This window comes from Bubalus kerabau, chromosome 3, assembly GCF_029407905.1.
Source record: "Bubalus kerabau isolate K-KA32 ecotype Philippines breed swamp buffalo chromosome 3, PCC_UOA_SB_1v2, whole genome shotgun sequence".
NCBI classification, from domain to species: Eukaryota; Metazoa; Chordata; class Mammalia; order Artiodactyla; family Bovidae; genus Bubalus; species Bubalus kerabau.
Window position 1 is genome coordinate 115,745,606 of NC_073626.1, and position 27,991 is coordinate 115,773,596.

At 36.7% G+C, this 27,991-nt stretch overlaps 1 protein-coding gene across 16 annotated transcripts in view; it reads left to right on the forward strand.

Moving 5' to 3' along the window:
• The window catches only part of ZRANB3 (zinc finger RANBP2-type containing 3), a 300,187-nt gene that overhangs the window by 134,749 nt on the left and 137,447 nt on the right, over positions 1-27,991 (forward strand). For 15 of the 16 annotated variants that reach the window (XM_055572729.1, XM_055572728.1, XM_055572727.1 and 12 more), the window contains one exon: positions 24,098-24,276. The exons of the other annotated variant lie outside the window; for it this stretch is intronic. In XM_055572729.1, coding sequence (XP_055428704.1) covers positions 24,098-24,276 — 179 coding nt within the window. The remainder of the gene's footprint in view (positions 1-24,097; positions 24,277-27,991) is intronic. 16 annotated transcript variants of the gene reach the window in all.

Here is a 27,991-nt window from a genome sequence, read left to right on the forward strand (position 1 = left end):
ATTTCCTCCTGTTGCCTATGGAATAAAGTACTTCACAATGTAATTGCTACCCGTGTCTTCCATTCTCTTCTGCCCTTCTCTGGCATAAATTGTGGTGATACTTCCATCTCCCTACCTATTATAAAATCTACCACTTGTTACCAGGGTTGTATTAGACAGTTAACCTCTCTGAGCCTTAGTTTCTTTGGGTACGGTTGGAAATAATACTTGTCTCATGAAATTAGTTATGGAAGGAACAGATGGAATATATCTCAGATATTCCTTTCCCCTTTTCAATGTCCAAACACCATGACTTTTTACACTTTTTTATCTTTATATATGCTGTTCTTTTTCTGATTAACTCCTTTCCTTTTGTGTCCTCTTCTTTCCCTAAGTTCACCTAACAAAAACCTAATTCAGAATCTCTTCAGGTATCACTTCCTCTGTTTCAACATCTGTATCACCAGTCTTTGAGCCTCTTGGTTCCTATGGCTCTCACTTCTACTCTATTTATTTTTTTAATTTATTTTATTTTTATTATTTATTTATTTGACTGTGCTGGATCTTAGTTGTGGCATGTGGGATCTTTTAGTTGGGGCATGCAAATTTTTATTTGTGGCATGTGGAATGTAGTTCCCCAACCAGGGATCAAACCCCAGTCTCCTGCATTGGGAGCTGAGAGTCTTAGCCCCTAGACCATCAAGAAAGTCCCCTTACTTCTACTTTAGTTTGAATCATGTTACGCTGTATTATCTGGTTCTCTCCCAAATACTGGAACTCCTAGGATTCAAACCATGTGTACTGAACAGTGTCTAGGGAATAGTAGATTTCCAGTTAATGCCTTTTGAATGAGTGAAGAAGAGAGAAAACAGAACTTTTGTACCATTAATTATTGTTGACTTGAGACCTTCTGGGCTCATCTCAGATAAATATCTCTTTATCTGAACAAGAGGGGCATCTTATTTACAGTCACCAGTACTTTAAATTAGGTCCACAATGCACTACACCCACCTCCAGTTATTCTTGGCATGGAGTCAATGGAGAAAATATTCCTTTAAGTGTTTTAAAATTGTATTAAAATAACTAGCACAGGAACTTCCCTGGAAGTTTAGTGGTTAAGACTCTGCACTTCCAATGCAGGGATCACATGTTTGATCCCTAGTCAGGGAACTACGATCCCACATGCCACATGGTGTGGCCAAAAAAAAAAAAAAAACTAAAAAAATGTCCAGCAAGGGGTTGTCTTGTTTTTCTGCAGTTCATCTGAAATTGTTTTCTTCTTGAACACTTGAAATGTATGAATGCAACTGATTGCATTTTCAATTTTTAAGAAGTTTACCCTGACTTCTTTGAGAGGGGATGTAATTTTGTTCAGGGCTCCTGCTGTTTTGCACAGCTGGGTTATTACAGTGTTCTCTTGGTAGTCTTGGATAAGATTCAAAATGAAATGCAGAGGTGACAGCAGTGGTCGGAAGGTTAAACCGAACCCAGATAGAGTTAGATACAAGGCATCTTCCTGGAATATCAAGCACTGAAAGACACAAAGCACTAATGCCATTATCTCACCCCGAGGCACGGTTATTACACATTAATACTCCCAAGTCCATTGTGAGGAGGATGCTACAAACATTCCAACCTTTCCAATTTTTATTAAATGAAATGTTCTTAATGGGATAGAAATTATTTAAAATCAGGAGAGGAGGTTAAAGTTAATTATCATCCCATAATCTGCCTTTTTTTTTTTTTTTTTTTTTTTTTACAGTAATGGACTTAAGTGTCCACAGCTCTTGAACAGCTGAAAGGGGCTACAACTGCATGGAGAATTAGACAATTCTGAATATACATAAATGCTACAGCCCTATGGTAGATAGCAGTTAGGGACTGTTATCAATCCAAGTCTTATTACTTTACATTAGTTCAGTTCAGTCACTCAGTCATTTCCGACTCTTTGCAACCCCATGAATTGCAGCACACCAGGCCTCCCTGTCCATCACCAACTCCTGGAGTTCAATCAGACTCACGTCCATTGAGTCGGTGATGCCATCCAGCCATCTCATCCTCTGTCGTCCCCTTCTCCTCCTTCCCCCAATCCCTCCCAGCATCAGAGTCTTTCCCAATGAGTCAACTCGTCGCATGAGGTGGCCAAAGTACTGGAGTTTCAGCTTTAGCATCATTCCTTCCCAAAAATCCCAGGGCTGATCTCCTTCACAATGGACTGGTTGGATCTCCTTGCAGTCCAAGGGACTCTCAAGAGTCTTCTCCAACACCACAGTTCAAAAGCATCAATTCTTCGGCACTCAGCCTTCTTCACAGTCCAACTCTCACATCCATACATGACCACAGGAAAACCATAGCCTTGACTAGACGGACCTTTGTTGGCAAAGTGATGTCTCTGCTTTTGAATATGCTATCTAGGTTGGTCATAACTTTCCTTCCAAGGAGTAAGCATCTTTTAATGTCATGGCTGCAGTCACCATCTGCAGTGATTTTGGAGCCCCCCCAAATAAAGTCTGACGCTGTTTCCACTGTTTCCCCATCTATTTCCCATGAAGTGATGGGACCGGATGCCATGATCTTCGTTTTCTGAATGTTGAGCTTTAAGCCAACTTTTTCACTCTCCATTTTCACTTTCATCAAGAGGCTTTTTAGTTCCTCTTCACTTTCTGCCATAAGGGTGGTGTTATCTGCATATCTGAGCTTATTGATATTTCTCCCGGCAATCTTGATTCCAGCTTGTGTTTCTTCCAGTCCAGCATTTCTCATGATGTACTCTGCATATAAGTTAAATAAGCAGGGTGACAATATACAGCCTTGACGTACTCCTTTTCCTATTTGGAACCAGTCTGTTGTTCCATGTCCAGTTCTAACTGTTGCTTCCTGACCTGCATACAGATTTCTCAAGAGGCAGGTCAGGTGGTCTGGTATTCCCATCTCTTTCAGAATTTTCCACAGTTTATTGTGATCCACGCAGTCAAAGGCTTTGGCATAGTCAATAAAGCAGAAATAGATGTTTTTCTGGAACTCTCTGCTTTTTCCATGATCCAGCAGATGTTGGCAATTTGGTCTCTGGTTCCTCTGCCTTTTCTAAAACCAGCTTGAACATCAGGAAGTTCACGGTTCACATATTGCTGAAGCCCGGCTTGGAGAATTTTGAGCATTACTTTACTAGCGTGTGAGATGAGTGCAATTGTGTGGTAGTTTGAGCATTCTTTGGCATGGCCTTTCTTTGGGATTGGAATGAAAACTGACCTTTTCCAGTCCTGTGGCCACTTCTGAGTTTTCTAAATTTGCTGGCATATTGAGTGCAGCACTTTCACAGCATCATCTTTCAGGTTTTGAAATAGCTCCACTGGAATTCCATCACCTCCACTAGCTTTGTTCGTAGTGATGCTTTCTAAGGCCCACTTGACTTCACATTCCAGGATGTCTGGCTCTAGGTCAGTGATCACACCATTGTGATTATCTGGGTTGTGAAAATCTTTTTTGTCAGTTCTTCTGTGTATTTTTGCCACCTCTTCTTAATATCTTCTGCTTCTGTTAGGTCCATACCCTTTCTGTCCTTTATCGAGCCCATCTTTGCACGAAATGTTCCCTTGGTATCTCTAATTTTCTTGAAGCGATCTCTAGTCTTTCCCCTTCTGTTGTTTTCCTCTATTTCTTTGCATCGATCGCTGAGGAAGGCTTTCTTATCTCTTCTTGCTATTCTTTGGAACTCTGCATTCAGATGTTTATATCTTTCCTTTTTCCTTTGCTTTTTGCTTCTCTTATTTTCACAGCTATTTGTAAGGCCTCCCCAGACAGCCATTTTGCTTTTTTGCATTTCTTTTCCATGGGGATGGTCTTGATCCCTGTCTCCTGTACAATGTCACGAACCTCATTCCATAGTTCATCAGGCACTCTCTCAGATCTAGGCCCTTAAATCTATTTCTCGCTTCCACTGTATAATCATAAGGGATTTGATTTAGGTCATACCTGAATGGTCTAGTGGTTTTCCCTACTTTCTTCAATTTAAGTCTGAATTTGGCAATAAGGAGTTCATGATCCGAGCCACAGTCAGCTCCCGGTCTTGTTTTTGTTGACTGTATAGAGCTTCTCCATCTTTGGCTACAAAGAACATAATCAATCTGATTTCAGTGGTGACCATCTGGTGATGTCCATGTGACAGAATGTGGTCCACTGGAGAAGGGAATGGCAAACCACTTCAGTATTCTTGCCTTGAGAACCCCATGAACAGGATGAAAAGGCAAAATGATAGGATACTGAAAGAGGAACTCCCCAGGTCAGTAGGTACCCAATATGCTACTGGAGATCAGTGGAGAAATAACTCCAGTAAGAATGAAGGGATGGAGCCAAAGCAAAAACAATACCCAACTGTGAATGTGACTGGTGATAGGAGCAAGGTCCGACGCTGTAAAGAGCAATATTGCATAGGAACCTGGAATGTCAGGTCCATGAATCAAGGCAAATTGGAAGTGGTCAAACAAGAGATGGCAAGAGTGAATGTTGACATTCTAGGAATCAGCAAACTAAAATGGACTGGAATGGGTGAATTTAACTCTGCTGCTGCTGCTGCTAAGTCGCTTCAGTCGTGTCCGAGTCTGTGCGACCCCATAGATGGCAGCCCACCAGGCTCCCCTGTCCCTGGGATTCTCCAGGCAAGAACACTGGAGTGGGTTGCCATTTCTTTCTCCAGTGCATAAAAGTGAGAAGTGAAAGTGAAGTCGCTCAGTCATGTCTGACTCTTAGCAACCCCATGGACTGCTGCCCACCAGGGTCCTCCGACCCTGGGATTTTCCAGGCAAGAGTACTGGAGTGGGGTGCCATTGCCTTCTCTGGAGTTTAACTCAGATGACCATTATATCTACTACTGTGGACAGGAATCCCTCAGAAGAAATGGAGTAGCCATCATGGTCAACAAGAGAGTCCGAAATGCAGTACTTGTATGCAATCTCAAAAATGACAAAATGATCTCTGTTCGTTTCCAAGGCAAACCATTCAGTATCACAGTAATCCAAGTCTATGCCCCAACCAGCAATGCTGAAGAAGCTGAAGTTGTATGGTTCTATGAAGACCTACAAGACCTTTTAGAACTAACACCCAAAAAAGATGTCCTTTTCATTATAGGGGACTGGAATGCAAAAGTAGGAAGCCATTGATTAACCTACCTTTTACTCCTATCTGTTATTGAGGGTCTTCTGTTTGACAAGTTATTATGAATGTAAATTAAAACACGTCCACTCTCAGAGAAGCTTCAATCAGGAAATGAGTGTTTGGTATGTGTCTCTATGTTTTACATATAAAATGTAGGATTCTGGGAATGTTAGAAATTAAGTTTACAGTGTAACTTCCAGGTACTTTTGTGGAAGGAAACATTAATTCCAGTTTGAGGAAGTCAGAATGCTTTGTGAAGGAGGTAGATTTAAGGTGGATCTTATAGAAAAGTTAAGTATAAAATCAGCATTAAAACAGGAAAAAGAAAATCGACGAGTTTATTGACCTTCCATGGATTGTGAGTTTATTTCACAGAACTGAGGTTGAGACTTGGGGTATGATGCTACAAAGTTTCTATCTTACTTCAGCTACAATTACCTCACATTTTCTACTTGATCAATGTTGATTTTCTATGTAATAATGTTCTATTTGAAAATGGCTTACATTGCTTTTTTAAAAGTTTAAAAACTGCTTTTCTCTATTCTTAGCGTCTTCTTGTTCTGTATTGGTGATATGAAATGTGTATCTTTCTTAACCTTTATCTAAGCTTACTCATAAGTGATCCACAAGTTTTCAATAGAATGATTCACTCTGGCATTTTCTGCAAGTTTTAATCACATTCTCCTTCTCTCAAGCTATAAAGTTGATTCAGAAAGTTAAACTAGACACCAGGGAACAAGGTTGTGAGGAAAGGAAGGCTTGGGGTGCTGCCGCCATTTCTTCCACCTTCAGCGTCTATGCCTTTCACAGAGCTTCTGACAGCGCTGTGTTGGGAGGTTCACAATGCTTGTGATCTGTAGAAACTACCATGAGGAGGGCCAAAATAAGTGTTAATATTTTTAGTGGAGAACAAGCGGTAGTTACTAGTTATGATTCTTTTGTACTTTGAATCTGGATTTGCTGCACCTTTCTTTGTAGTAAGACACCAACTGCTTAAAAAATAATCCATGAAACACGTATGAAGAGGTGCAGTCGTTTTGAAAAAAGATCTGTCTTAAACTCAGCATACTAGATATGTTTGTAAATAAAGTAAAAGAAATTGTTAGTCACTCAGTCGTGTCTGACTCTTTGCAACCCCGTGGACTGTACTCACCAGGCTCCTCTGTCCATGAACTCTCCAGAAAAGAATACTGGAGTGGGTAACCATTCCCTTCCTCAGGGGAATCTTCAGGGGATCTTTCCCATCCAGGGACTGAACTCAGGTCTCCTGCATTGCAGGCAGATTCTTTACTGTCTGAACCACCAGGGAAAATTAAATAAACTTAGGGCATTAACAAAAAAAGAAAAAATATATATTAATTTATATATAATAAGGCATATTAAAATATATAAAATATAATAGAATTTTATTTTAATATATAATATAATATTTAATATTATCTATTGATACATACTATATAATATACAAATATTTATATTATGAATATGTCACTAATTATATTATTAATATATGATGTTATAACTATATATCATATATTAATAACATATTAGTGTAAATTATTATATCATGCTACTGCTAAGTCACGTCAGTCATGTCCAACTCTGTGCGACCCCATAGACGGCAGCCCACCAGGCTCCTCCGTCCCTGAGACTTTCCAGGCAAGAGTACTGGAATGGGGTGCCATTGCCTTCCCCGTATTATATCATATATGCATATTTTTGGCCATGGCATGTGGCTTGTGAAATCTTAGTTCTCCAACCAGAGATTGAACTTGGGCCACAGCAGTGAAAGCGCTGAGTCTTAAACCACCAGACCACCAGGGAATTTGCTTCAATATATTTTTAATAAAATTATTTTCCTGCTTTTTAAAATTTTAGGTATTTAAGCTTAAATGACATATTCCTAGAGTAAAAGTTTTTAGGACAGTGAGGTATTCAATTTTATTTTTGTCATAACATTTGAAAGACAGAGGTGTTTTTTTTTTTCAAATTTTTTCTATATATTCCTGCTTCTTTAAACTTTGTACACTAAGCATGAGACTGTTACTCTGTCATTCGTGTCCAACTCTTTGGGCCCCCATGGACTGTAACTTGCCAGTCTTCTCTGTCCATGGAATTCTCCAGGCAGGAATACTGGCTGCTGCTGCTGCTGCTAAGTCACTTCAGTCATGTCCAACTCTGTGCGACCCCATAGACAGCAGCCCACCAGGCTCCCCTGTCCCTGGGATTCTCCAGTGGGTAGCCATTCCCTTCTTCAGAGGATTTTCCTGACCTGGGCATCGAACATGGGTCTCCCATGCTGTGGGCAGAATCTACTGTCTGAGCCACTAAGCATAGTTTAACCTGCTTTTAGTTCCTCAAGATTATCAGCTACTGAGACAAGTTAGGCCCTTTACTTAAATCTCTTACACAGTTCTAAGTTAGGTGTCTCCTTACTCTTCATTTTTGCTGCTCCAAGACCTTTTTCCTGTCCTGTGTGAGTTTACATGTAAAATGAAATGATTCTTTATATATTTTGTAAGTATTAGTACTGAGGGTATTAATGACAAATAACATTAGAATAGATAGATGAAGTAATACTATCAGTTATTCCATCACTTTTCAGTATACTTTTATTTAAAGTCCATATTTTAGGTTAGGTTAGTCACTCAGTCGTGTCTGACTCTTTGCGATCCCATGGACTGTAGCTCACCAGGCTCCTCTGTCCATGGAATTCTCCAGGCAAGAATACTGGAGCGGGTTGCCATTTCCTTCTCCAGGGGATCTTTCTGACCCAGGGATCAAACCCATGTCTCCTGCATTACAGGCAGATTCTTTACTATCTGAGCTACCCGGGATCCTTATATTTTAGGTTATTTCATAATATATCAATTTATCAATTGAGTTTATCTTACTTTAAAAATTCTACCATTAATTCCTAATATGTATTACTTAAAAATTTTTTTTTTCTTTGTTTTTTACTGCACTTGGTTTTTGTTACTATGCATGGGCTTTCTCTAGTGGCGGCGAGTGGGGGCTACTCTCTAGTTGTGATGCTCTGGCTGCTCATTGTGGTGGCTTCTCTTGTTGTGGAGCACAGGCTCTAGGGTGCATGGGCTTCAGTAGTTGCTGAACATGGCCTCAGTAGTTGGGGCTCCTGGGCTCTACAGCACAGGCTCAGTAGTTCTGGCACATGGGCTTAGTTGCTTTATAGCTCGTGGGATCTTCCTGGACCAGGGATCAAACTTATGTCTTCTGCATTGGCAGGTGCATTCTTCACCACTGAGCCACCAGGGAACTCCTGTATTATTTTTTTTATTCCAACATTTTCATTGTATTTTAATTTTCCTTAACATATGTAACTTCACCATATGAATTAACTTTTGGCTGATCATATTGATGTTTGGTAGAAACAAATACAATACTGTAAAGCAATTTTCCTTCAATTAAAAATAAAGAAATTTTTTAAAATTAACTTTTATTATTTATTTTTTATTGTTACAGTTGTTAGTACTTTGCAAGTAGGATTTATTTTGATTCTAAAGCCAATTTGACTTTGTGTCTTAGGAAGATTTTCTTAGATAACATTTCCTTAAAATTTCTGAAGTTCAGATATATTACATTTTCCCTAGTCAACTGGTTCTATAAAACCAGAGTCAATTTTTTATTTTGACATGAATAATATTTAATAAATGAGGACTGTGACTAGGATATGATGACATTATCATAATTTTGACATATCTCATTTCTTTTTATGGATTAAAATTGAATTCCTTAAGTAATAATTGACAGGCTGTGCACTCTTGAGCATATTCTGTACATAGATTCATTTAAGAAATTTGGAGCTGTTATTAGTTCTAATAGAACACAGAAGAGAAAGAAGAGTGAAGTTATCCAATAATATATTTAATTATATGGGGAAAACAAGGTGCATCCCTATCTAATAAAAATGTCAGAAATCAAAAATATTTCACCTTGCTCTAATACTTCCCTGGGGTTCATGTGACATTACATTGTAGGAGAAACTATCTGTAACTCTAACACTGAAACAACCTATACAGATTCTACTGTAGTGGAGAAAACTGGTTGGAACCCAGGAAATTTTGCCTTAATGTGGTATGGTTGATTTTTAGCCCCCCAAATCATCTTTTTAAAGATTCTCTGCTGCTGCTGCTAAGTCACTTCAGTCATGTCCGACTCTTAGCGACCCCATGGATTGCAGCCCACCAGGCTCCTCCGTCCATGGGATTTTCCAGGCAAGAGTACTGGAGTGGGGTGCCACATACAAAATTTAATTTTTCAGTATTTAATGTTTTCAAAACATTCATCATTTTCTCTGTCTTATTCCTTAAGAGTCCTGAGTTTTAATTTACTGCCTAAGTCAGTTTAAACTGCAATTTTTATTTTTGGTAACATCCCATGTCTTTTTCTTAGAATGACATTGATTTTGCAGCCTTATATGATTCACATTCTTGTTTCCTTTCCAGCAAATAATGCCTAACCTCGGGCTTTTGTGATCGTCCTTTATTTTTTAACCTTTGAAGGCAATCTACCTCACTCCTTAGGGCTCTGCCTTCAGTCATTAGTGGCATTTTGGCAACTGGTAGAAGATGTGTTTAGCATTTTGTTTTCTTTTTGCTTGTTTCCTTTTTATTTTATGTAACCACTTATTATTCTTACTTTTCTTTAAAAAAATTAAAAAAAAATCTTAGAAAGCCTTCCTGTTTGTTGTTGTTGCTCAGTTGCTAAGTCATGTCCGACTCTGTGACCCCATGAAATGCAGCACACCAGGCTTCCCTGTCCTTCACTGTCTTCCAGAGTTTGCTCAAACTCATGTCCATTGAGTTGGTGATTCCATCCAACCATCTCATCCTCTGTCGCCCCCTTCTCCTCCTGACCTCAATCTTTCCCAGCATCAGTCTTTTCCAATGAGTGAAATCTTATCTTATGAAGACTTCCTGTGTACTTCCTTTGTAATACATGTAAAGACCCATTTTTAAATGAGTCTCAGTTCTGAATCTGAGTAGTGAATCTGATACTGCTTAAATTACTTCAAGAATTCCTGGGTTGAAATTTCAGGTTCATTCTAATGGTTGTAAAGTGATTGTTATGTGTCAACACAAGAATTGACAGATAAAATACAAGTACTTGTTCAACTGAAGGCCTTCTAATAACCTTGGAAAAATTATGTCTGAAACTTTTGATTTACATTAATTTCTTATTTGAAAACAAAAGTAATTTTCTTCTTGTCAGAAATAAGTGGTGACCTTATTTATTTACTTCACTTCCAGCATGATTTCTATGCCATTATATAATTGAAGAAAATATTATTTTAATATACTATCCGAACTGCAATATGAGGTTCTTTGTTCTTTACTCTGATGTTGTCTTCAAATTAATTATAGTCTTGCCACATAAAAAAAGGATACAAAACACCATGCTGTAATTATTTACACTACCCAGGCAAAGGACTTAGTAATTTTTCTTTTATCAAATATCTACCTGGGTTGATTTGTGATCATTATTGGCAATAATCAGTTTGCCGAGTGTAGATATTCACTGTCTGTCCTTTGTTTCTTAGTCTTTGTTTTCATATACTTTTGAAAGACCCTATTGTTTACATTTGTGATCAGCATATTCACAGCAGTATTATAGAACATGGATAATTTTGTATTTTTCATACTTTTTTTTCTTTAATGCACTTTTATTTCTCTGTTCATTACAAATGTAAATTTTAGTGATGTAAGTTAATTTATTCCTCTAGCTGTTAAAGACAATTAAGTTTTGTTTATATTGACTTAAATATAGCACTTTGTTTACCTAAAATAATTAAATTAATACACAAATTAGATTCCTTCTCAAAGCCTGTATTAAACTTCTCAAATTAATCTTTTTCTATTAAATTGTTAGTTTATCATAGATTTAATAGATTAATCTAAATAGATTGTGAAGTTAGTAGCCAAATTCTGTGTTTCTTAAAGTTACTTTGTATAGTATATTATAGTGAAATAGAAAGTACTGTGTTTATACTCCCTCAGAAATGTAGTTGAAAATCAGTTAAGGAACAAGAGTCCCCAGAAATTAAGAAGTTCAAGAATAAAATCCTGCAAAAATAAAATAAAATAAAATCCTGCAAGTGTTTATTTAAAAAAAAAAAAACTATTAATTTTGGCTGCACTGCGTCTTTGTTGCTGCATGAGGGCTTTATCTAATTGTGGCTAGTGGGGGCTTCTCTGTAGTTGCGGTGAGCAGGCTTCTCCTTGTGGTGGGTTCTCTTTGTTGTGGAGCACAGGCTCTAGGGCTCATGGGCTCAACAGTTGTGGCCCACGGGCTTAGTTGCTCCATGGCATGTGGAATCTTCCCAGATCAAGAACTGAAACCATGTCACCTGCATTGGCAGGTGGATTTGTAACCACTAGACCCACCAGGGAAGTCCTGAAAGTGTTAATTTTGGTTTCTCTCTCTCTCTTTTTTTTTTTCTGAGAAGAATATGGCAAAAAAAATTAGGCAAAAGCACTCTGATATTTTTCTCCAACGTTTAATCTTTAGAGTAATTAATCTCATAATGCAGCCTGAGAGCCATCCATATGAGAATCACTTTAGGGCTCCTTATTTTTTTTTTTAAGGGTCCTTATTTTAGAACTCCAGTTCTTTTAAGTCAGGGTTGGGAATTTGGTGCCTCAAAGTCTAAATTTTTAATTAGTATACAAGCCATTCATAAGTTTAATAGATTTTAAGAACCTAGAACATTAACAAAAGATTGGTTCACTTTTTCTCTTTCACCTTTTCTTTTCTTTCTTTTTATTCTAAGCATCTGTAATTGTGTTCTTTGTGTTGTGTTGAGCTCTTATTTTCAAGAAATTGCCAAGGCACTAATCCTATAATACATATGGGGAAAATGAAAAGAATCTTATTAGAGTTTGCTCACCTAATTTTGATTTTACAAAGCAGGTTTTTTAAAGATAGGAAAAATATACTTCTGAACTACTTAGTGTTACCAACCTATATTATTCTGTCATGATCTTTTAGTAATACATATTTTACCTTAGGAGTACTACTGTTTGAATGATAATACATATATTTGTGAGCATTTTACATTAAAGTTATCTCATTTTTACTATCTTGTGATCATTTCAAGATTAAATATGAATGTAGGAGAGGAAATATAATTTTTTTTCTACCTTTTTCAGTTCTTGGTTGAGATTCCCTGTCATAAAAGACAGATTAACAAGAAAAAAACAAAGATCAGTCTATTAACATATATAACAAGGGAGATACCTAGAAAATGAGTAAAATTCTTTAAATGACTCAAGCCACCACCTTAAATACCCTTTTCAGCTAAACACAAAGGAAATATGACAGGGGCCAGATATGGGGAAGAAGGGTTATAGGAAGTTTCCAAGAAAAGCATGGTTAGCAAGGGTAAGATTTGTTATGCGGATTTCAGTCAGTGCCTTCTCCATTGCTAAGAGTGTCGTAATTTTAGAGTGATCCCTCTATTCCAGATATTAGAGGGAGATACCTTAAAAATAGAGATCTCTTTTATAAATGTAGATTTTCCTTTCAAAAGGGTAGCTTTTACTTCAACTTCAAAGCTTCTCTTGTGTGTGCTATTTCTCAAAAATACAGCTCAAAATAATCCTTATTCCAAAGAGGCTTATTTTGGGGTGGTGAAGATTTTGAATATGGTATGAACAGATTGCTTCCCAGAATACAACTATAACTTGAAATTCTTCTAAAATGTTATAGTCTATGTTAATTGTTTTTCATTCTGTTTTGTAGTTCAAAACATCATGATTGTTTTTTTTATTGACCTAAATTGTTTTTTTCCCGGGAAACATCAATTATTCCTTATACATTTTCCCACTTATTCCCTTGAAATGAGTATTATAATACATAGCCACCACACTGTTACAAATTGAAAATCCAAGCATATTAAGGAAAAGTGACTTACCTTGAGTCTAGACCTAATAATCATCAGCAGAAATAGGATGAAACAAGCCACCCTGGACTTCTTCATTTTGCTTCTTTGTTTTTCCGTGAGTGTGGGTTTAACCAATATTTCTTTTGGAAAAGGACTTTTTTCATTCTACACTTAAATACATGTGTTTAGTTCACATCTCTCCCTTTCCTCATTCCTCTCCCGTTCTACCCTTTCCCTTTCCCTCCTTCACCACCCTACCACTCCAGCTAAAAGTTACAGTACTTCAGTATACTGTGACTTTTTTAGAAAGTCATAGTAGATGCCCAGATGTTGCCATAAACATTACCAATACTCAGAAATTTGCTACTTCTCAAATGGTCTCTTGCATATTTTTTAATTTACTTTTTAAAAAATTGGAATATGGTTACTTTACACTGCTGTGTCAGTATATATGTATATATGTTTATAGATATAGATATCCCCTCTTTTTTTGATTTCCTGCCCATTTGAGTCACCATAGAGTTCTGAGTGAAGTTCCCTGTGCTGTATAGTAAGTTCTTATTAGTTATCTGTTTTATACATTGTATTATATATATATATTAATCCCAATCTTCCAATTCATTCCTCTCTACTCTTCTCCCTTGGTATACATACATTTTTTAATGTACATTGTGTCTCTATTTCTGCTTTGTGAATAAGATCATCTATACCACTTTTCTAGATTCTGCATTTCTGTATTAATGTATGATATTTGTTTTTCTATTTCTGATTTACTTCACTGTGTATGTCAGTGTCTAGGGCCATGCATGTCTCTGCAAATGACAGAATTTTCTTCCTCCTTGTGGTTGGGTAATATTCCATTGTATATGTATACACATCTTCTTTATCCATTCATCTGTTGTTGGATATTTAGATTGCTTCCATGTCCTGGCTATTGAAAGTAGTGCTGCAATGAATATTGTGGTGGATGTATGTTTTTGAATTAGAGCTTTCTCTGGATAAAAGCCCAGAGGTGGGATTGCTGGGGTCCTATGGTAGTTCTATTTTTGGTTTTTAAAGGAACCTCCATACTGTTTTCCATAGTGGAAAACAGTACATTCCCACCAACAGTGTAGGAAGATTCCCTTTTATCCACACCCTCTCCAGCATTTATTGTTAGCAGAATTTTTCATGATGGCCATTCTGATCACTGTGAGGTGATACCCCATTGGAGTTTTGTTTTGCATTCTAATGATTAATGATGTTAAGCATCTTTTCATGTGCCCCTTGGCCAGCTGTATGTTTTTGGAGAGATGCCTATTTAGATCTTCTGCCCATTTTTTGATTTTTTTTTTTTTTTTTATACTGGGCTTCCTCATGAGCGATTTGTATATTTTGGAAATTAACGCTTTTGTTGCTTTGTTTGCAAACATTTTCTCCCGTTCTGAGGGTTGTCTTTATGCTTTGTTTATGGTTTCCTTTGCTGAGCAAAAGCTTTTAACTTTAATTGGGTCCCATTTGTTTATTTTTATTTTTATTACTCTGGGAGGTGGGTCAAAAAAGATCTTGCTATGATGTATGTCATTGAGTGTTTTAAGTTTTCCTCTAAGAGTTTTATATTGGCTCACCTTACATTTAGGTTTTTAATCCATTTTGAGTTTATTTTTATGCATGGTGTTAGGGAGTGTTTTAGTTTCATTCTTTTACATGTAGCTGTTCAGTTTTCCCAGCACCACTTATTGAAGAGACTGTTTTTTATCCACTGTATATTCTTGCCTCCTTTGTCACCATAGGTGAGTGTATGAAGTCACCATAGGTGTGTGGGTTTATGTCTGGGCTTTCCGTTTTTTCCCATTAATCTATATTTGTGTTTTTGTGCTAGTACCATAATGTCTTAATTACCATAGCTACGTAGTACAGTCTGAAGTCAGGAAGATTTATTCCTCCAGCTGCATTTTTCTTTCTCAAGATTGCTTTGGCTATTTAAGTTCTTTTGTGTCTCCATACACATTGTACAATTTTTTGTTTGAGTTCTGTGAAAAGTGTCACTGGTAATTTGATAGGGATTTCATTGAGCCTGTAGATTGCTTTGGGTAGTATAGTCATTTTTCACAATATTGATTCTTTCCATCTAAGAACATGATATATCTCTCTGTTGGTGTCATCTTTGATTACTTGCATCAGTGTTTCATAGTTTTCTGAGTACAATCTTTTGCCTCCTTAGGTAGTTTTATTCTTTTTGTTGCAATGGTAAATTGTTTCCTTAATTTTTCTTTCTGATCTTTTGTTGTAAGTGTATAGAAGTACATTAACTTTGTATCCTACAACTTTATCAGATTCATTGATTTGCTCTAGTAGTTTTTTGGTGGCATCTTTAGGATTTTGTTTTTATACTATTATGTCATCTGCAAACAGTGACAGTTTTACTTCTTTTTGAGTTTGTTTTCCTTTTATTTCTTCTTCTCTGATTGCTGTGGATAGGACTTCCAAAATTATGTTGAGTAAGAGTGTCAAAGAGTGGGAATACTTGTCTTTTTCTTGATCTTTGAGTAAATGCTTTCACTTTTTCACTACTGAGAATGATGTTTGCTCTAGACTTGTCATATAAGGCCTTTATTATGTTGAAGTAGGTTCCCGCTGTGCTGTTTTCTGCAGTTTTTATCATAAATGGATATTGAATTTTGCCAAAAGCTTTTTCTCTATATATTGAGAAGATCATTTGTTTTTATTCTTTAATTTGTTAATATATCACATTGATTCATTTTATATATTGAAGAATCCTTGGATTCCTGAGATAAATCCTACTTGATCATGGTATATGATCCTTTTAATGTGTTGTTGGATTCTGTTTGCTAGTATTTTGTTGAGGATTTTTGCGGCTGTGTTCAAATGTAATATTGGTCTGTAATTTTCTTTTTTGGTGATATCATTGTTTGGTTTTGGTATCCAGGTGATGGTGACCTCTTAGAATGAGTTTTGGAGTATTTCTCCTTCCGCAGTTGTTCCATTTATAGATGTATTCTTGATGTACTTAAGAGGAAAGATGAATTCCATGTCCTCCTGTTCTGCCATCTTGACTCCTTCCCACTCTTGCATATTTTTAAAAGAACTTTTCTGTCTCTTCTTTACTGCCCCCTCCAAGTAATACTTATTCAGGGGGATAAGTACACTGCATGGAAGACAATACAACCTCAAAGTCAGTATTTTCCTTCCAGTCCTACCCCTGCAAGCCCTCCCTCCAATGGTTATGCTATCAATAGTTCCTATCCTTCTTTCTTCTTTTCTTTCCTCTTTCCCTTTCTTCCCCCTCTGTCTTCTCTTCTCTCTCTCTCCTTTCTCAGTACTAGCTGGATTATATTCACCATACTATTTTTCTTTCAGTACAGTATTTGCATCCTATGGCTTTCCAGTCTTTCCATATAAGAATATTACCTAATGTCTCATTATATGGAGGTACCATAATTTCTCTAACCAATCTCTTCTTTAGTGATTTTGTGTACTATGCAAGCATATCCCTGGATAAACTGAAATTACTGGACTTGCTGGATGGTCACTTTACTGTTTTAGATCCGCAACAGTGTATAAGTGCAGATTTCTTCGAACTCTCTCCAACACTGTTATCATATCTTTAATTTTTGTTCATCTTATTCTATAGGTGAAAAAATGGGTTCTCAAGGTTTTGGTTTCTTCATCCCTAAGTATGAGTGACCTTGGGCATTTTTTGATGGTTGTTAAGCATACTTAACATATATAAATTGGTCATTCAGTTCTTTTCTCCATTGGATTGTTTGTCTTTTTTTTTTTCTTTCCCCTTTTGATAGAAGCTTTTCATAAATTGAGGAACTTGGCCTTTTGTTATTTGTATTACATTTTGTTGTTGTTTTGTTTCCATGTAGTTCTCTCTGTATTTTCCTTTATGTTTTTTGGATTTGGTATAGTGAATTAAAATGTCCACTCTGTTTTTATTTCTGCACATATTTTTCTATTACCTTTCTTTGTTCCTTCTTAGTACATAAATATTTGATCTTTCTGGAAATTGTCTTCTAGTGAGGGGTGAGGCAAAGACCTACTTTTAGTACATTTCCAAGTGGTTAGTGCAGAGAAATGAAGAGTTTTCCTTGACTCTCTTAGGGTCTCTGGCTGAGTCTGAAAACTAAACTGACCAAGATAGATTGGATAACAGGAAGATATGCAAATTATGCTGAATTTTTTTATGTACTTGAGAGCCATCACAAGAAAATGAGGACTTGAAGTGACCAGAACAGGAAATTGGTATACCTTTTAGATAATGAAACAGTAAATTTGTGAAAAATTGACAAGGCAACAGGGTTTGGGCTAGGGCTGGTATATGGTGAAAATATAACTAGGAAGATAAGGGTTAGTTTAATGAGGTTTGTTTGTAGATTCCTCTGGTTCCTTCCTGGAGTGATAAGAGTCTGTGGCCAGAAAGAGAATTTATTTCCTGCCTTTAGGTGAAAAGGAGGAAGCGTTTTCTGCATTTACTGCTTCTTAATTGCCTTCAGCTGAAAATAAAGTTTATATTAGGCATAATTTGGAGCATATTCAGATTTCTTTAATTTACCAATTTTCCTAACATCGTTAATTGAATAAACCACTTTTTTCAAAATGCTGCCTTTATTGTATCCTCAGTTCCTACACGTATTTGTCCTGTTCCTACATTCTCCTCTATTTCATTGCTTTGTTTTGAATATTCTTTCCAAAGGACCAGACTTTTTTGTTGTATTTTGGAAGAAGCTATTTACCAAAATTTTTTAGATAATACTTAGGTATTACTACCAATAGTAGTAATCATTTTTCTGTTAATTCTTTTGATTTCTGTGTACATAGTCACATCATTTGTAACTAATACACTTTTTGCCCATCTGTTCTAATACTTATAGCTCTCATTTTCTTTTCCTGTTTCTAATACTAATGGGAATGTTTTTTCTCCTTTAAACATGATACAGCCTTTTTGGTTGATATACGTACTTTTTTTAATGTGAAGAGATTTTCCTTTTATTAATAGTTAATAAAGAAAGAACTTTATCAAGAATTAAAAGTCACATTTTTAGTTGCCTCTTTAGCATCTAAAGATTACCATGTGACATTTTCCCTTTGATCTATTAATATGAATTATAGATTCACATTATTATGTGAATTATAGAATTATAATGTGAATTTCTTACACCAAAAAGATTTTTTATTCCTGAACTTAAAGTCCTCTTGGTCATTTTATTCCATTACTGGTCTACTGAATTCTGTATTCTTAATCTACTTCAAATGTTTGCACCAATGCACACATGTGAAATTGATCTTTGATTATCTTTTGTGTTGCCTTTAATGTTTTAGTATCCATGTTATGCTGAATTTTTAAAATAATCGAAAGAGAATTTAAAAGTTTTTCTTCTTTTAGTACTGCCTAGAATAGGTTAGTATCATTTCTTCTTGACCACTTCTTTTAAAATATAGGACAGCCCTCCAGAAATAGTGACACAGACATAGAGAATGGAAATGTGGACATGGGAGGTGGGGCAGGGAGAGAGTGGGACAAAATCAGAGAGTACCATTGGCATACACTGCCATGCGTAAAATAGCTAGCTAGTGGGAAACTGCTGTATAGCACAGGGAGCTCAGCTTGGTGCTCTATGGTGACCTAGATGGGGTGGGATGGAGGTGGGATGGGAAGGGACTTCCAGAGGGAGAGAATATATATGTGTGTGTGTGTGTGTATATATATATAGTTGATTCACTTTATTGTACAGCAGAATCTAACACAACATTGTAAAACAATTATATTTCAAGTAAAAAAATTAAAAGAAAAAAATAGGAGAGTACTCTTGTTCTTCCAACCAGCACAACTGATAATAGGTTTTAGAGCATTAACTTTTTTCCTAGCTTTTTATTTGAAAAGTATTTCAACTCTACAGGGATGTGAACAGTACAAAGAACATCCTTATACACTTCACTCAGATTTATTTGTTGATAGATTCTTTATCCCATTTCTAAAGTTGTGACTTTTAATAAAACTTTCCTAGAGACTTGATTAGAATAAAATTTCAGTTTTAAGGCTGTTGCAATTAACTACTAACACCAGAAATGGTGTCCTTAAAGTACATTTAAGGGTATTCCCTGATAGCTCAGTTGGTAAACAATCTGCTTGCAATGCAGGAGACCCTGGTTTGATTCCTGGGTCAGGAAGATCCCATGGAGAAGGGCTAGGCCACCATTCTAGTATTCTTGGACTTCCCTTGTAGCTCAGCTGGTGAAAAAAATCAGCCTGCAATGTGGGAGACCTGGGTTCAATACCTGGGTTGGGAAGATTCCCTGGAAAAGGGAAAGGCTACCCACTCCAGTATTCTGGCCTGGAGAATTTCATGGACTGTATAGTCTATGGGGCTGCAAAAAGTTGGACACGACTGAGCGACTTTCACTTGTAGACCTGTAAAGTTCATTTGCTCAGATCCAGCCATTCTGTCCACTGCAGAGCCTTCTCATGGCATCACTTTTTGCTATCCTCCTTGTGGGTCTCAGTGAGCTGTGCTTTCGAGTAAAGCCAACTTGAGTTCAACTCACATGGTTCATCCTCAACTCACTGTCTTGTCTTTAGAGAGAGAAGTTTTTCACCCTATCCTGCTGACCTGATGGGAAAAACTGACTCATTGGAAAAGACCTTGATGCTGGGGAAGACTGAAGGCAAAAGGAGAAGGGGGCAGCAGAGGATGAGACTGTTAGGTAGCATCACTGACTGTATGGACATGAATTGAGCAAACTCCAGGAGATAGTGGAGGACAGAGGTGCCTGGTGTGCTACAGTCCATGGGTCACAAAGAGTTGGATACAACTTAGCGACTGAACAACAACAAGCTGTCCTCTAAGGCCCAGCTTCCTTTCCAGCCTCACATGATCCTAGTGTATTCCTTCAAGGAAAATCTTGCTTCCATTCATGAGGAAAAGCCTGACCATGAGGAAAGTGTGAGAGCACAGTTCCCCAAGTGTAGCCTCTTCATTCTTGAGTAAAGATGAGGCCTGCATGTCCATATTCCTATGGTCTGTTTCCTGCTCCTAGTCCCCTGTGAGACAGCACGTGAATAAATACACATACACAGTCACTCTCACTTTTCTAAGAAAAAACAATAATTTTCAGATATATCATCTAAACCTCTATGTAGGAAAGAAAATTTAAATAGTTCTTAAAAAGAATTTTTAAAGAATTTAAAAAGAATATTTAAATAGTTCTGCTAAAACATACACTTCCTTAGCAATGATAATACAACACAGGATTTCAGTCTCACATTTTTCTATGTGGATTTCTTTAATTCAGTTCTTCATTAAAATTTTAAATCTACACACCTAAAAGGATCCTCCAAAGGGGTATCTTCTTGAACAAATAGACCACCTATTCTAAAAACAATCCAGATCTCAACCCTAAAAGCTACAAGCTGCTTATAACTCGAAAATCAGCAAAAATTTTGTTTCAAAAATTTTTCAATCACCAGGCATCTTCTGTATATAGTTGCTATCTAAAAGCTATCATAATGAAAAAAAAAAGAAAGAAACAGACATTAGCATGTCAGGACCATTGTTATTTAGTTGATCTTAATAATTTTATGGAAAAAGACATTTAGAAAATGTAAAATTGTTCTCCCCAGTATAACAGTGATTGATTATTTTGAAAATATTGATAAAATGTTCTCTTGAAGTTAGTATATTCTTTATATAATTCTTCCTAGGTAGTTACCTAAACAACTGTATTATTATTGAGTCAAGGATTTTGTTCCAAATAGGTGATTTAGGCTTAATTGTTCTGAAACACTGTATTATTCTAGTTTAACAAATGCTATGGTAGTTAAAGCCAAGAGCTTTAAACCACCTTTTGAATGGGGTTACTTCTTTATGCTTAAGTTACTTCAAGTGTGTTATTGCTTTTATAACTGAATGTTAGGCTATTTAAACTTATTTGCAAAGTATTGAAACCTAAGTACATAATTTGAAAGTTTATTTCTCCAATAAAAATAGTTTCATACAGTTATTTTCCTTTTGATAAATTTTATCTAAAACACAGCTATTCTATGCTATGGATCATTTCTTTCCTTAATGGGAACATGAGACTACATTAATATACTTTTATTTTTTAATTTGGAATCATCTTTTGTTTGAATTTGTCCTATTAAACTATCTTGTACTGATAGTTCCCAAAAAAGGAACAAGCAACAGCAAATACCTAAAAAATAAATACTTGAGAACATTAACAACTGATTGCTTTGCTTGCTTTACTTTGTATAGGTAAATCTTCCTAGTTTCTCGAAATCACCATTATTCATTTAACTAAATGATCTTTAACAAAGAGATGATGAATTTAGGGTTGTTTCCATGAAAGATAACTAGATAAAAACAGACTGAAATCTCATTTTTTAGGTGAATTGTCCAACCAGGATAGGGTATTATCTTCAGATAATTCAGATACCTGATCAGTTATGCAGATTCAGAAATTTGTTCTTTTCGGTGATTCCAAGTTAGTCAGATTCTGAAATTTCTCACTCAAGCTACAAAACTCAAGGAAAACTTTTCATTTAAATCACAATGCCTCCTTATTGATATATATTAAGACATGACTTTCCTTTGCTCTCCAAGGAAAGGAGACTGATTTGGTTTTTAATTGGGTTTGCTGCTGCTGCTAAGTCGCTTCAGTCGTGTCCGACTCTGTGCGACCCCATAGACGGCAGCCCACCAGGCTCCTCCATCCCTGGGATTCTCCAGGCAAGAACACTGGAGTGGGTTGCCGTTTCCTTCTCCAATGCATGAAAGTGAAAAGTGAAAGTGAAGTCGCTCAGTCGTGTCCGACTCTTAGCGAGCCCATGGACTGCAGCCTACCAGGCTCCTCCATCCAAGGGATTCTCCAGGCAAGAGTACTGGAGTGGGGTGCCATTGCCTTCTCCTAATTGGGTTTAGAGCTGCTATAAACACTGGGCTGTGTGTATATTTTCAAATCAGTTTTCTCCAGATATGTGCCCAGGAGTGGTATTACTGGGTTATATGGTTACTCTATTTTTAGCTTCATAAGAAACCTCCATACTCTTTTCCATAGTGGCTACACCAATTTGTTTTCCTACCAATAGTGTAGAAGGGTTCCTTTTTCCTCCACACCCTCTCTGGCATTTATTAGTTGTAGACTTTTTCATGATGGCCATTCTGAGTAGTGTGAGGTGATACCTAATTGCAGTTTTGATTTGCATTTTTCTAATATTAGTGATGTTGAACATCTTTTCATGTCTGTTGGCCATCTGTATGTCTTCCTTGGAGACATGTATGTTTAGATCTTCTATTCATTTTTTGACTGGATTGTTTGTCTTTTTGATATTGAAACATGAGTTGTTTTTGTGTATGTTGGAAATGAGTCCCTTGTCTGTCATTTTGTTTGCAACTGTTTTCTCCCATTCTGTAAATTGTCTTTTCTTCTTGTTTATGGTTTCCTTTGCTGTGCAAAAACTTTTAAGTTTAGTTAGGTCTTGTTTGTTTATTTTTGCTTTTGTTTTCATTACTCCAGGAGATATATTAAAAAAAAATATTGCTCCTGTTTATCTCAGAATGTCCTGCCTGTTTTCCTCTACATTTTATAGTATCTGGGAAGACCTCAGGACATCCTTGACCTCAGGAGCAGATAGTATTAGGAAATTTTAAACACTGGTTCATCAGCTGATGCCTGGCAGGCCAAAACAGAACACTCTTAGTCACACTAAGTGAAATGCACCAAAGTCCAGGTAGGCAGCTCATTGATACTATGTAAATTTAGCAGCAAGTGAAATATAAGGACCTGGTAGAAGAATCTGAGTCCCAAAGAAAGCATTCTATTCCCTAAGATATTGCGGAAGAAAAGAGAGCCCTATATCTACAGAAACTGAGATTAAGAAAATGAGTTATGAAAACTTGAAAGGAAGCAAAACCAGGAACTCACAACTATGGCACAGATTTGTGGTATGGTCCACACACACAAAATAAGGTTATGACTCAGTTCCTGGAACTGTGCCAGTGATCAGAGTTGTTGCAGGAAAGAAGCAACACTAATGATCCCAAGCCAGGTGATGATTCTTACATCTCTTAAATTGTTAAGAAATTTAAACAATCTCTCAAATCTTAAATCTCTACTGCCTTGGAACTAAGTTGGTCCCAGAACCTAATTTAAGTGGGTTTCAGCTCTAAGGATTGGAAGGCTTCAAGGACTAGGAAATATATCTAATGGTACATAGTCATTCTTTGGTTCAGATTTACAAAAGTAAGTTTTGTAAAAGCTTGTTCTTTTCTCTTAGAGCTAGAATTTACCATTAGGTAAATCTTAAATTCTTCGAAGGAGGTATAGAATATTAAGATGTAAATTATTTAATTCTATAATAAAATGTGTAGGTTGTGCTTTGTGTGTGTGTGTATGCATGTGTGTCCATTCCTAAGTTACCTTTACTTGTTCCCATGTCCTGCCTAACTTATCCTCAATTTGTTGTTAAAATACAAGATAATATATATGGAATTTAGAAAGATGGCAACAATAACCCTATGTATGAGGCAGCAAAAGAGACACTGATGTATAGAACAGTCTTATGGACTCTGTTGGAGAGGGAGAGGGTGGGAAGATTTGGGAGAATGGCATTGAAACATGTATAATATCATGTATGAAACGAGTTGCCAGTCCAGGTTCGATGCATGATACTGGATGCTTGGGGCTGGTGCACTGGGACGACCCAGAGGGATGGTATGGGGAGGGAGGAGGGAGGAGGGTTCAGGATGGGGAACACATGTATACCTGTGGCAGATTCATTTCGATATTTGGCAAAAGTAATACAATATTGTAAAGTTTAAAAAAAATAAAATAAACAAAAAGCTAATAAAAAAAAATACAAGATAGAAAAAATTTATCTTCATCCAGATCTTGTTTCAACTTTGAAAACTTTTGACTCTGTACTTGAATGTTATGCCTTAAAACTTTGAAATGGTAACTAGTAATATAACTGCTCTTGGAAAACTTTTAGTAATTTGCTTAATAAATTTGTTTAATAATGTTTAATATTTGAACATTATTTATTTGTTTCTAATTTAGATGGGTCTAGGAAAGACAGTTCAGGCAATTGGCATCGCTTACTTCTATAAGGAGGAATGGCCTGTTTTAGTAGTGGTCCCTTCATCTCTGAGGTATCCTTGGACTGAAGAAATAGAGAAGTGGATCCCGGAGTTGAGTCCTGAAGAAATCAATGTTATCCAGAATAAAACTGATGTTGGGTAAAAACAACTTTTTTAATCTTTAAGAAAAAAAGCCCTCCTTTGTATAATTAATGTATAGCAGTATTTGGAATGAAATATCGCAGAATTTAGAATTAAGAAAGTAATGTTGTTGTTGTTCAGTTGCTCAGTCACATCCAGCTCTTTGTGACCCCATGGACTGTAGCATGCCAGGCTTCCCTGTCCTTCACCATCTCCTAGAGCTTGCTCAAACTCATGTTCATTGAGTCAGTGATGCCATCCAACCAACTCATCCTCTGTCATCCCCTTCTCTTCCTGCCTTCAATCTTTCCCAGCATCAGGGTCTTTTCTAATGAGTTGGCTCTTTGCATCAAGTGGCAAAAGTACTGGAGCTTCAGCTTCAGCATCAGTCCTTCCAATGAATATCCAGGACTGATTTCCTTTAGGATTGACTGGTTGAATCTCCTTGCAGTCCAAGGGACTCTCAAGAGTCTTCTCCGACACCACAGTTCAAAAGGATCAGTGCTTCAGTGCTCAGCCTTCTTTGTGGTCCAACTCTCACATCCATACATGACTACTGGAAAAACAATAGTTTTGACTAGACAGACCTTTGTTGGCAAAGTAACGTGTCTACTTTTTAATATGCTAAGTTGGTCATAGTTTTTCTTCCAAGGGTCAAACGTCTTTTAATTTCATGGCTGCAGTCACCATTTGCAGTGATTTTGGATTCCCAGAAAATAAAGTCTATCACTATTTCCATTGTTTCTCCATAAGAAAGTAATGTAAAGAATTTTATTTTCTATTTTAAAATATGAATTACCTATCTAAAAACCAACCATATATTTAATGTTATATGTTCCTTTATGGTATTTTTTTAAAATGTAAAATATACATGCTTTAAAAACATATGAATATACCTACTTTGTATATACCTTAAATACACTTTAAATTGACTATTTTGAAGTTGAAAAATAAGTTTTCCAACTTTTCAGTGATTAACTTGAAGTTTGTGAGGTTTTATTATCAGCAACTATGGCAGGTTTTGCCTTCTAAGTTGTTAGTTTATATGCAAGTTTTATGTGTAACTCAAAATTAATGTTAGGCAATTTTACTTTTTTACTATTTCAATTTATAGTTTTAATATTTTCTGTATTGAAAATATTTGTTTTGTGATTGTTTGAAGTCCTTATTCTAAAATCATAGTATAGTTACTGTCTTTTTCTCATTTTGTTTTCCAGCCATTGGAATAAACCAATCAATTTGAATATTAATAGTTTATTACATTGAGTTTCTAGGTGAATTATACAAATTGTCATGTTCCTAGAAGTTCAAAATTACCATTTCTGAGTCACAAATAAAGTTATGTTTCTACTAGAAATAAATATGTAGATTTTTGTTAGATTCTTTTGTGTGTGGTATTATTATTCTATATTTTATTCTTTAAGATTGTTAACATAAAATATATTTGTAGAAATAAAGTTGGCCTTTGTGAATGTGGGAAGAGGAACCAGACAAAATAGATAGCCGCCTTTTTCTCTTTCAGCCTTGGAATTCTAATTCAGTAAAATATGTCTTCTTGGGCCCCAGAAAATTTAGACACTATATTTGTATAGACAAAATAAAATGTAGATAATAATTATGAAAAATTTCCTCTTTTTTAATAAAGCTGCATGAAATTTAAGACTTAATAGTTTAGAGAATGTAGAATTTATTATAGCCTCTATAATCATTTTCTATAGCTATACTTTATTTAAAAGTTTACATTGAAGTAGTCTTAAAATATTCCTCTCTCATATTTATAGCATTTAAGTCTTCTAGTTTTTATTACTATTTTGGAACTATACTCTTGCAATTAAAACGGTGGCTAATATTTTTAAATGAATAACATTTGGGATATGTTAGATAGTGCTTCAACCCTAGCATGTAACTTTTCTACAGGATGATAGCTAAGGGCAGAAAAACTTACAATGTCTTGCTGCTCCTGCTGCTGCTGAGTCGCTTCAGTAGTGTCTGACTCTGTGCGACCCCATAGACGGCAGCCCACAAGGCTCCCCTGTCCCTGGGATTCTCCAGGTAAGAACACTGGAGTGGGTTGCCATTTCCTTCTCCAGTGCAGGAAAGTGAAAAATGAAAGTGAAGTCGCTCAGTCGTGTCCGACTCTTCGCGACCCCATGGACTGCAGCCCACCAGGCTCCTCCGTCCATGGGATTTTCCAGGCAAGAGTACTGGAGTGGGGTGCCATTGCCTTCTCCACCCAATGTCTTGCAGGTACTTAAATAGCTTTAGATATATAGCAAAAAGTGGCAACATGGATTTACTGCAAATACATATACTTTCTTTTGTCATATACCAGTTATGCCTGGACTGTCTACTAGTCTAGACATGGTACTTAAATAGCTTTAGATAAATCTTAGCTTTATACAAATCTTAGTGTATCTAAGTTAGTTAGTAATATTAACCCTAAAATTTTCTCATGCAGCTTTTTCCTGTATTTGACTACAGGAGCGAATTCATAAGTCCCTATATTGAGTGGATTTATCCAAGGTATAAATGCAGTTGTCCTTCAGAAAAAAAAAAGCAAAAATTGTCATATTAGTACTCTAGTACTAATATTAGTACTCATATTAGGCTCTTTAGAAGATCTGAATTTTCTGTTAGAGACTGCTACTGCTAAGTTGCTTCAGTCGTGTCCGACTCTGTGCGACCCCATAGACGGCAGCCCGCTAGGCTCCTCTGTGGCTGGGATTCTCCAGGCAAGAACACTGGAGAGGGTTGTCATTTCCTTCTCCAATGCATGAAAGTGAAAAGTGAAAGTGAAGTTGCTCAGTCAGGCCTGACTCTTAGCGACCCCATGGACTGCAGCCTACCAGGCTCCTCTGTCCATGGGATTTTCCAGGCAAGAGTACTGGAGTGGGGTGCCATTGCCTTCTCATATTAGGCTTTTTCAGATCAGATCAGATCAGATCAAATCAGTCGCTCAGTCGTGTCTGACTCTTTGCGACCCCATGAATCGCAGCACACCAGGGCTCCCTGTCCATCACCAACTCCCGGAGTTCACTCAGACTCATGTCCATCGAGTCAGTGATGCCATCCAGCCATCTCATCCTCTGTCGTCCCCTTCTCCTCCTGCCCCCAGTCCCTCCCAGCATCAGAGTCTTTTCCAATGAGTCAACTCTTTGCATGAGGTGGCCAAAGTACTGGAGTTTCAGCTTTAGCATCATTCCTTCCAAAGAACACCCAGGGCTGATCTCCTTCAGAATGGACTGGTTGGATCTCCTTGCAGTCCAAGGGACTCTCAAGAGTCTTCTCCAACACCACAGTTCAAAAGCATCAATTCTTCGGCGCTCAGCCTTCTTCACAGTCCAACTCTCACATGCATACATGACCACAGGAAAAACCATAGCCTTGACTAGATGAACCTTTGTTGGCAAAGTAATGTCTCTGCTTTTGAATATGCTATCTAGGTTGGTCATAACCTTCCTTCCAAGGACTAAGCGTCTTTAATTTCATGGCTGCAGTCACCATCTGTAGTGATTTTGGAGCCCAGAAAAATAAAGTCTGACGCTGTTTCCACTGTTTCCCCATCTATTTCCCATGAAGTGATGGGACCGGATGCCATGATCTTCGTTTTCTGAATGTTCAGCTTTAAGCCAACTTTTTCACTTTCCACTTTCACTTTCATCAAGAGGCCTTTGAGTTCTCTTCACTTTCTGCCATAAGGGTGGTGTCATCTGCATATAGGAGTTCTGAATTT